Below are 10,524 nucleotides of genomic sequence, written 5' to 3'. Positions count from 1 at the left end.
GCTACGCCAAAATTTGTTTGTATGTTTGGGTTGTTTCCACATTTTGGCTATTATAAAGAGTGCTGTTGTAAACAGATATGAGTAAGTTTCTGTGTGGGCGTGTTTTTGTTTATCTTGGATAGACACCTAAGAGGGGAATTGCTGGGTTACATAGTAATTCCATTTATAACTTCTGAGGAACCACCAAATTGTTGTCCCTTTTACCTTCCCAGCAGCACATCTGGTTGGCACTTGTGTTCTGGGGTTCTCATTAGAACCTAGTGAATGTGAAGTGGTGTCACATTGTGGTTTGGCTTTCTCATTCCTCAATGACTAACGATTTTGAACAGCTTTTCATGTCTTTGTTGGCCGTTTTTATATAGTCTCTGGAGAGATGTCTATCCAAGTCCTTTGCTCACTTTTAAATTGGGTTGTTTTTCATTTTGTTGTTTAACCATGAGAGTTCCTTATATGTTTTGGATAAGAAAACATCAGATATGTGACTTGCAAATATTTTCTCCTGTTCTGTATGGTGTCTTTTCACATTCTAGATAATGTTCTTTGCATAGTACGTTCGCTTTTTCTGAGTGTGTAGAAGAATATATTTTTTGGAAGTGTCTGTGAACTTGTTATAAAAGCATTCCCCACTCAGGCTTTTACTGTTATTTTTATGTCTGCATTTTACTTTCCTCTCCTAAAGTGTTTGCATGATCGTTTATTCCCATCTTTCCACCTTAGGGCTCAAGCAAAGCATTTTGCTTCTTTTTCAGTTACAATAATTCAGACATAAGGAAAAAAGTAGTCAATAACACAGTACTTTTAATGTATATACTACCATTGAGATATGAATGACATGAAGCACGGTATATACAATTACAGTGTTATTTGACCATTTAAAGGTCTACCCTCTCACCTAAAGTTGTTAAGGCACTTTTTCTGTGACCATGGGAGAAGGGAATGCAAATGACCCCACCAAAACCATTTTGAACAGGAAATGGTGTTGCTTTTTTCCCCTTATGCATTTATTGTAGACATTTCATAACTAACCAAAAGATAAAGCTAGTTTGCTGATTCTCATATTTTTAGACCTTACTCAAGTTTACAGAACTCTTCATGGAGCTTACACAAAAATTTTGGAGGTTATGCACACAAAGAAAAGACTTTTAGGCACTTTCTTCAGAGTTGCCTTTTATGGCCAAGTAAGTATTCTTTAGTTCATCAAGTTGTTTTCCTTTTTAAACATTCACCTTTGAGTTATTAGATTACCATAGCAGCAGTTACTGGCTCTAGGATTCTGTCTAGATAAAGCACCTGTCACAAGAGCAGGTGTGACACTTTTCTCAGTGTAATGTTCACTTTGGTCTCCAGATCTAAATCCACTAGGTCAGAGGACAGCATATAAGATTTGAAGTTTCCTTCAGTTTCATTTTCAGTCAGGCTTCTTAAATGTTAATTTAAGTACTGAATTGAGTACTGAAAGTTCTCAAATAAAAATCAGGGAAGTATACAAGTGATGAAAAATTGAGTGTAAAAACCTTCAGGCCAATGATATGCTCATATGACTGTGAGTTTGAACGTTCTCATTTATTCAGCTACAATATATACACGTGGCTTTTAGAACTATTATTTAAAATCTATCTCAACTACATTATTTCTGATTACTTAGTAGATGTTCTCTAAATGCTGCATTTGCTCATAATGCTTATAAAGTATTGTGTGTTTAACTTTATAATAGTCTTTTTTCTTGAAGAAGAGGATGAAAAGGAGTACATCTATAAAGAGCCAAAGCTCACTGGCCTCTCAGAGATTTCCCTGAGACTTGTTAAACTTTATGGTGAAAAATTTGGTACAGAGAATGTCAAAATAATTCAGGATTCAGACAAGGTAACATGCCCTGCATTTTGAAATCATTATTTATTAGTACCAGATGTAGCACATTGCTTCTGATTTTTTCCTTTTTTAGCTGGTGGAGGAGAGACATGGGAAATAGAGTCTTTCCAGATCCTAAAAGAAAGGACAGGGGCTTTGGAATCAGAGAGAAGGAATAAGATCTCCATTCTCTGCCACTTACTAGCTGTGTGACCATGGGGAATATACTTAACCTCTCTGGGCCTCATTTTTCTTGTTAGTAAATGAACTTAATAATAGTGCCTTCCTCATAGAGTTGTTGCATGAATTCAGTTCAGCTCAGTTGTGACCTACTCTTAGCGACCGCATGGACTGCACCATGCCAGGCTTCCCTGTTCCTCACCAACTCCCGGAGCTTGCTCAAACTCATGTCCATTGAGTCGGTGATGCCATCCAACCATCTCATCCTTTGTCATCCCCTTCTCCTCTTGCCTCAGTCTTTCCGAGCATCAGGGCCTTTTCCAATCAGTCAGTTCTTCGCATCAGGTGGCCAAAGTATTGGAGTTTCAGCTTCAGCATCAGTCCTTCCAATGAATATTCAGGACTGATTTCCTTTAGAATGGACTGGTTGGATCTCCTTGCAGTCCAAGGGACTCTCAAGAGTCTTCTCCAGCACCACAGTTCAAAAGCATCAACTGTTCCATGCTCAGCTTTCTTTATAGTCCAACTCTCACATCCATACATGACTACTGGAAAAACCATAGCTTTGACTCGATGGACCTTTGTCAGCAAAGTAATGTCTCTGCTTTTTAATATGCTGTCTAGGTTGATCAATGGCACCTCACTCCAGTACTCTTGCCTGGGAAATCCCATAGACGGAGGAGCCTGGTAGGCTACAGTCCATCGGGGCGCGAAGAGTTAGACATGACTGAGTGACTTCACTTTCACTTTCACTTTACACTTTCATGCATTGGAGAAGGAAATGGCAACCCACTCCAGTGTTCTTGCCTGGAGAATCCCAGGGACAGCGGAGCCTGGTGGGCTGCCATCTATGGGTTCGCACAGAGTTGGACAGGACTGAAGCGACTTAGCAGACGCAGCAGCAGGTTGTCATAGCTTGTCTTCCAGTGAGCAAGCATCTTTTAATTTCATGGCTGCAGTCACCATCTGCAGTGATTTTGGAGCCCAAGAAAATAAAGCTTGTCACTGTTCCCATTGTTTTCCCATCAATTTGCCATGAAGTAGTGGGATGGGATGCCATGATCTTCATTTTTTGAATATTGAGTTTTAAGCCAAATTTTTCACTCTACTCTTTCACGTTCATCAAGAGCTCTTTAGTTCCTCTTCACTGTCTGTCATAAGGGTGGTGTCATCTGCATATCTGAGGTTTTTGATATTTCTCCTGGCAATCTTCATTCTAGCTTGTGCTTCATCCAGTCTGACATTTTGCACGATGTACTCTGCATATAAGTCAAATAAGCAGGGTGACAATATACATCCTTGATAGTTGTAGGTATTAAATTATTCAATGTATGGAAAGTGATTAGAGTTCCTGATATATAAGAAGGCATTTGATAATAACATAGAAACTAGCATGCTCAATAGAAGTTAGCCATTATTGTTAATGTTGTTGTGCCTCATGATTGTCAGTTGCATACTTTATGATTAAAATCATCTTAGGTGGGACTTCTCTGGTGGTCCAGTGGGCAGGAGTTTGCCTGCCAGTGAAGGAGACACAGGTTTGATCCCTAGTCCAGGAGGATTCCACATGTTGTGGGGAAACTAAACCTGTGTGCCACAGCTACTGTGCCTGCACTCTGATCCCGGCACCACAACCAGAGAGTACTCACAGCTCACCACAACTAGAGAAAGCCCACACACCGCAGCAAGGAGGATCAAATGCAGCCAAACGTGAACATAAATAAATGAGATTTTTAAAGGAAAAATCATCTTACGACACACATTTCACTCTTAAGATAGCCTTAGTTCAGTAGCTATATTTGCAGTGATGTAGGTTTAGGAGAGATGCCTTGATCTAAAGATGATCCATCCCACTAGACCCTGCCAAGGCAAGGATGAGAAAGGTTCCAGCAAGAGAGGCTGCTTCTTAGAAATGCATAGTTCCTTATAGACAGAATTGCAGAAGAGCACAATGGGAATGACTGATTGTCCTTAGTCACCATGGGCATGTTCAGGATGAGAGCTGATTTTTACGGTAGGGAAGCCCTTTAACACGGTGCAAGATCTGCAGGCCCCAGAAATACGTACCGAGTGACTGTGATGTGCATGGTGCTCTGCAAAACACTTGATAGCTAACAGCCAGCATTGCCAGAGTGAAAGGCCCTTGGCGATGGTAAAGACACTTCATTTTCTACCATGAAAATGATCTCTTCACTTTGTAAATTTAGCTGTATCTTATGGAGATGATTTTATCTTGAATATCTTAGATATTTAAAATGTATACTGACAGGTCCAGAATTCATTAATATTTGGCAAAACCTCTCTGCTTCTTATCAGTCTCAGTCTTCTGTGTTGTTTTATTGAATTAAGACAACAGAAAATTTTCTCTTTTGTAGCCAGCAAGTTTTAGGCTTGCTACCACACTACTGATACTATAAATGGAAAGTTATTAGAAAGCCAGGCTTGCAGAAAAACATGCAGTTTTCTGCTTTATGCTGCCTCTGAAAACCTGGCCAACAGGCACTAATGACAAACCACCATCAGGCAGCTGGACTCCTGACCCTCTTTGTAAACAAAATATTTTACTCACTCTTCATAGGCAACAGATAAAAGAAGCAGTTGCTACTTTTAAAATCCTTCTTCTTTCTTAATGTGTGAAGTTGAAAATTTGAAACACTCTTTTACTTGCCAAAGAATAAAATCTGCTTAAGGGCACAAACAATTTAAAGAACAGTGGGCAATATTTTCCAGTATTTTAAATGTACGTTTCCTGGACCCAATAATTTCACGTTTAAGATTTTATCTTGTAGATGTACACAAAGATATACGTTTAAGATGTTTATTGCTATAAAGTTTATGTAACAAAAACCTGGAAACAATCTGTGTCCATACAGTTAAGGAAATGGTACTACCCTCGTAATGGATATAGCTAAACTACTTTAAAAATTTATAAGTATTTAAATGAACCAACCAAGATATATTCTTGAGAGAAAAATGTGAGATGCAGACATTATGGGCAGGATGATTACATTTGTGAAAACTGATACTTTCAGACACTCACTTGTGTATGCTTAGGAAATTTCTGGAATGATACAAAGTTGGTTTTTAATTTACTTATTTTAATTGGAGGATAATTACTTTACAATATTGTGGGTTTTTTTGCTATACATCAGTATGAATCAGCCATAGATGGAATGATACAAAAGTAGTAATAGTTATCCCTAAAGAGATAGACTAGAGTCTTATGGAGAAGAAAAACGTTTATTTTCAAGTGTACCCTCATGTACTTCTTGAATGTTTTACCATATACTTTATTTTTATGAGGTTAAAATCAGTCTTGACCTCTTTTTTATTTCTTTTCTATGTTTTGTCTAGGCCAGATAATTAACTTCAACTATTTCCTTAGGTTTCACTGGAGAAATCTAGATATTTAATTGGAAAGAAAATAAAGAATTTTTGAATGTAGGCTTTTTGGAGAAGTTTTAAGAACTACTAAGAAAATTTCTATCCCTTGTCACAGAATTGAATACAGTGTTTGATATGGGTTTTCCACAGTGGCCCTTGGTCAGATTGTAGTCATTTCCTTCCATTCCTAGTTTGTTGAGTGTTTTCATTATGAACAGGTGTTAATTTTGTCAAATGCATTTTCTGCATTGATTGAGATGATCATGTTTTTTTTTTTCTTCATTATGTTAATGCAGTATATTGCTTCTTTTGTTGCAGAGCATGGGCTCTAGAGTACATGGGTTCAGTAGCTGTGGTACAGGGGCTTTTTTAGTTGTGGTACCCTGGCTTAGTCATCTTGCAGCGAGATCTTAGTTCCCCTCCTGGGGATTGAACCCACATCCCCTGCAATGGATGGAGGATTCTTAACAAGTGGACCACCAGGAAAGTCCTGTAGACTAATTATACCTTAATGTAAAGTCTCTTAAATCATGCAGCAATCAAAATACAGAAATACGTTGCTATTGTTATGATAATACTAGATTTTATAATTACCAAGACCTTTATACAGGTTTGAATTACTGTCTGATGTTCTTTCATTGTGACCAGCAGGACTCCCTTTGGTGTTTCATATGGGGCAAGCCTAGTGGTGTAAAAGCTGGCTTAAAACTCAACATTCAAAAAATGAAGATCATGGCATCCCATCCCACTCAGTTCAGTTCAGTTCAGTTCAGTTGCTCAGTCATGTCCGACTCTTTGCGACCCCATGAATCACAGCACGCCAGGCCTCCCTGTCCATCACCAACTCCAGGAGTTCACTCAGACTCACGTCCATCGGGTCAGTGATGCCATCCAGCCATCTCATCCTCTGTCATCCCCTTCTCCTCCTGCCCCCAATCCCTCCCAGCATCAGAGTCTTTTCCAATGAATCAACTCTTCATATGAGGTGGCCAAAGTACTGGAGTTTCAGCTTTAGCATCATTCCTTCCAAAGAAATCCCAGGGCTGATCTTCAGCATGGAGTGGTTGGATCTTCATGGCAAATTGATGGGGAAACAATGGAAACAGTGACAGGCTTTATTTTCTTGGGCTCCAAAATCACTGCAGATGGTGACTGCAGCCATGAAATTAAAAGATGCTTGTTTACTGGAAGAAAAGCTATGACCAACCTAGACAGCATATTAAAAAGCGGACATTACTTTGCTGACAAAGGTCTATCTAGTCAAAGCTAAGGTTTTTCCTTTAGTCATGTATGGATGTGAGAGTTGGACTATAAAGAAAGCTGAGCATGGAACAGTTGATGCTTTTGAACTGTGGTGCTGGAGAAGACTCTTGAGAGTCCCTTGGACTGCAAGGAGATCCAACCAGTCCATCCTAAAGGAAATCAACCCTGGGTGTTCACTGGAAGGACTGATGCTAAAGCTGAAACTCCAGTACTTTGGCCACCTGATGCGAAGAACGGACTCATTGGAAAAGGCCCTGATGCTGGGAAAGATTGAAGGCAGGGGGAGAAGGGGATGACAAAGGATGAGATGGTTGGATGGCATCACCGACTCAATGGACATGAGTTTCAGCAAGCTCCAGGAGTTGGTGAGGAACAGGAAAGCCTGGCATGGTGCAGCCCATGGGGTCGCAAGGAGTAGGACACGACTGAGTAATTGAAGTGAACTGAGTGGTAATGAACTCCTTCAGCTATTCTTTACCTGGGAATGTCTTAGTTTCTCCCTCACTATTAAGGACAGCTTTGCAAGATATAGAATTCTTGATTAATAGATATGTTTTTTGTTTAAAGTCAACTGCCTTCTGACCATCAACATTTCTGATGAGAAATCTGACCATCTTACTCAGGATCCCTTATATGTGACAAGTCTTTGTCTCTTGCTTCTTGCAAAATTCTCTCTTTGCCATAGTAAAATAATTAGCATTCATTAAAAAAAATAATTTTTAAAAAAAGAAAAAAATTCTCTCTTTGGCTTTGACTTTTGACATTTGATTTTAATATGTCTCAGCATGGATCTGTTTGAGTTACCCTGCTTGGAGTTTGTTGAGTTTTGTGTCTCTCATAAGATTTGAGTGTTCACCCATTATTTCTTCAGATAGTCTCCCTGTCCCTTTCTCTCTCTTTTATCCTTCAAAGACTCCCATAGTGTGCATGTTCACCTGCTGGATGATATTCCTCATGTTCCATAGCCTCTGTCTCTCTTCAGTTTTTTTCCTTTGTGTTCCTCTGATCCATCATTGACATCGTCTTATCCTCAAATTGGCTATACCTGCTGAAATGTGTCTTTGAATCCCTCTGGTGATGTTTCATTTCAGTTGTTGTATTTTTCAGCTCTGACAAAAAAGGTTTTGGTTTCCTTTTAGATTTTCTAGCTCTTTATTGATATCGGTATTTTGTTGATACATAATTTCCTTGACGTTTTCCACAACTTCCTTTAGTTCTTTGATCATGAATACTGTTGTTTTAATGTCTTTCTCTAGCAGATCTGCTATCACTTTTTTTTTTCAGTGATAATGTCTATTGGTTTATTTTTCTGTTTTGAATGGGCCATACTATCCTATTTCTTTGTATGCCTTGCAATTTTTTTGTTGTTGAAAACTGGATATTTGAATGTAATATTGTGATCTCTCTGGAAATCAGATTCTCTCCCTGTCGCAGAGTTTCCTGTGTTTTGTTGTTGTTTTTAATTGCTGTAAGCTATGTCTGTCCCAAGAATCCGCCTGAGGTGTAAATTTGGGATCTTCTCAAGTCTTTTCTGAGCCTGTGCCTTCCCCTGGGCATACGCAGTGACTTTCTAGTCACCCTCATTTATGCAATTACCTTAGAACAGTCTAGTATTGGATGTCCAGCTCCTAAGAGGGGATGGAGAGGAAAATGAAAGAGAGAGGAAAGGTGCTGGTCTGTTAAATCCCCTGAAAGTCACTTTAGGCAGAGGGGGAGGGCATTGCAACAAAGGGAAGAGGTGGTATAAAAATGGCCACAGCCTCTTTGACTGTCCCCCTGTGACCAGAAGCAGCAATCAGCAGTCATAGCACACATTCACAATATTTGGAAGACAGGGTCATTGTTCATCCTGGCTCCTACAAGCTGTTCTAGGAATATGCACACAGCTATCTGCCGTAGTACTTGAGGGATGAGGTATGGGTGGCTGCCATTGTGCCCAGAGTTAAAATTGAACAAAATCAAATTTAAGGCAATTTTCTGTCCAAGTCTTCCCCTGGAAGTTGCAAGTCTTCAACAGACTCCAGAGATCCAAAATTGTTCCATCAGATAGGTAATGATGGTGTAACTATTGTCTCTATAAGAAGATAGACGTCTGGTGCTCTGCCATCTTCTGAGAATCCTCTCTGTAATAGGTGTTTTTTGAGGTGGAACTCAGATGGTAAAGCGTCTGCCCACAATGTGGGAGACCCGGATTCGGTTCCTGGGTTGGGAAGATCCCCTGGAGAAGGAAATGGCAATCCACTCCAGCACCCTTACCTGGAAAATCCCATGGACGGAGGAGCCTGATAGGCTACAGTCCATGGGGTCGCAAAGAGTCGGACACGACTGAGCGATTTCACTGTCACTTTCAAATGTGCAGTTAGCCATTTTAATATATGGGGAACACATGTACAACAGTGGTGGATTCAAGTCAATGTATGGCAAAACCAGTACAGTATTGTAAAGTACTTAGCCTCCAATTAAAATAAACAAATTTATATTATAAAAATTAAAAAATAAAAATAAGTAAAAATTTTAAAAAAGAAATTGAATGTAACATAAAAGCAAATAAAAGTAAATTTTTTAAAAAAAGCAAATGATAAAGCAATGCTCAGCATGATCTCCAGTTTGTAAATAAATATATATGCATAGAAAAAAAGATTACAAGGAAATATATGAGAATGTAAATGATGGTCATTGCTGAGTGGTAGCATTGCAGTTTTTTCTGTCTACATTTCTGTAATCTCCAAATAGCTTCTGTAACTTCTTAATAATCAGAAGGAGACAATCCTTGAAGAAAGAGCAAAGATCTCTTCCAACTGTGTATTCATCTCCCAGTGTATTCAATGACACTGTTCCACAGTTGATCTCAGAGGGGTTAGTAGCTTACCTGTACCCCATTTTCCCTCCTGTTTAATAAAACACAAAACTTTCTTACTTTCCAGGTAAATGTCAAAGAGCTTGATCCCAAATATGCTCATATCCAAGTCACTTATGTGAAGCCCTACTTTGATGATAAAGAACTCACAGAAAGAAAAACTGAGTTTGAAAGAAACCATAATATCAACAGGTTTGTTTTTGAGGCTCCTTATACATTGTCAGGCAAAAAGCAAGGCTGTATAGAGGAACAGTGCAAACGCCGTACAATCTTGACTAGTAAGTAGGACTTGGCATAACTTCTTTGTTTGACATGATCTTTTTTGATACATACAAGTAGCAGCTGGTCAGCAGGAAAATGTAATTGAAATTTTAATCATTTATTGTTCTGCTGTTCAGTCACTCACTTACACAAACATGCTATGTTATAAACCATTCCTTTCCCATATGTAAGTATGTAATTCATGCTTAGTCTGAGTCGTCTCAGAGAGAATTTCTCCTTCAGTCCTGAAGTAATAAGGCACCTATTTGGTCTCTAAGGGATTTTCCAGAGAAAATATGGGGAGAATTAAGCACAATAGATTTTTTTTTAATTTGGCTGATTTACTATCTTAAAAACTCATCTGTCAATCTTAATCTTTAATAGCTTCAAACTCGTTTCCATATGTGAAGAGGATTTCTATAAACTATGAACAGCAGATTCATTTAAAGACAATTGATGTTGCCACGGATAAAATAAAATAAAGCTGCAGAGCTTTGCTCTTCTGCTGACGTGGACATGATTCAGCTCCTACTTAAATTGCAGGGCTGTGTTTCAGTGCAGGTATGTTGGTTGCTAACCATGTATTAAACGTTTCTTGTTGTTCCTCTCACTTTCATAAGGGCACAGAACAAACACTAATTGTAATTGTCTTATACTCTGGGTGCAAAAATCTCTACATTATTTATTAATTTAATAAAGACATTATGTTCAGTTTCTGTAAATTTTTTGTT

At 38.7% G+C, this 10,524-nt stretch overlaps 1 protein-coding gene across 1 annotated transcript; it reads left to right on the top strand.

Annotated features, from left to right (window-relative positions):
* Positions 1 to 1,640: 1,640 nt before the first annotated feature.
* Positions 1,641 to 10,290, top strand: LOC113887316 (dedicator of cytokinesis protein 11-like). The gene is made up of 3 exons (XM_027534402.1): positions 1,641 to 1,863; positions 9,600 to 9,810; positions 10,178 to 10,290. The coding sequence occupies exons 1-3, from the start codon at positions 1,660 to 1,662 to the stop codon at positions 10,273 to 10,275; spliced, it is 513 nt and encodes a 170-aa protein (XP_027390203.1). The 5' UTR covers positions 1,641 to 1,659; the 3' UTR covers positions 10,276 to 10,290.
* Positions 10,291 to 10,524: the final 234 nt, after the last annotated feature.

This window comes from Bos indicus x Bos taurus, chromosome X (genome assembly GCF_003369695.1).
Source record: "Bos indicus x Bos taurus breed Angus x Brahman F1 hybrid chromosome X, Bos_hybrid_MaternalHap_v2.0, whole genome shotgun sequence".
NCBI lineage: Eukaryota > Metazoa > Chordata > Mammalia > Artiodactyla > Bovidae > Bos > Bos indicus x Bos taurus.
Note: the sequence above shows the minus strand (reverse complement) of the source record. Positions and strands in the feature narration are given on the sequence as shown.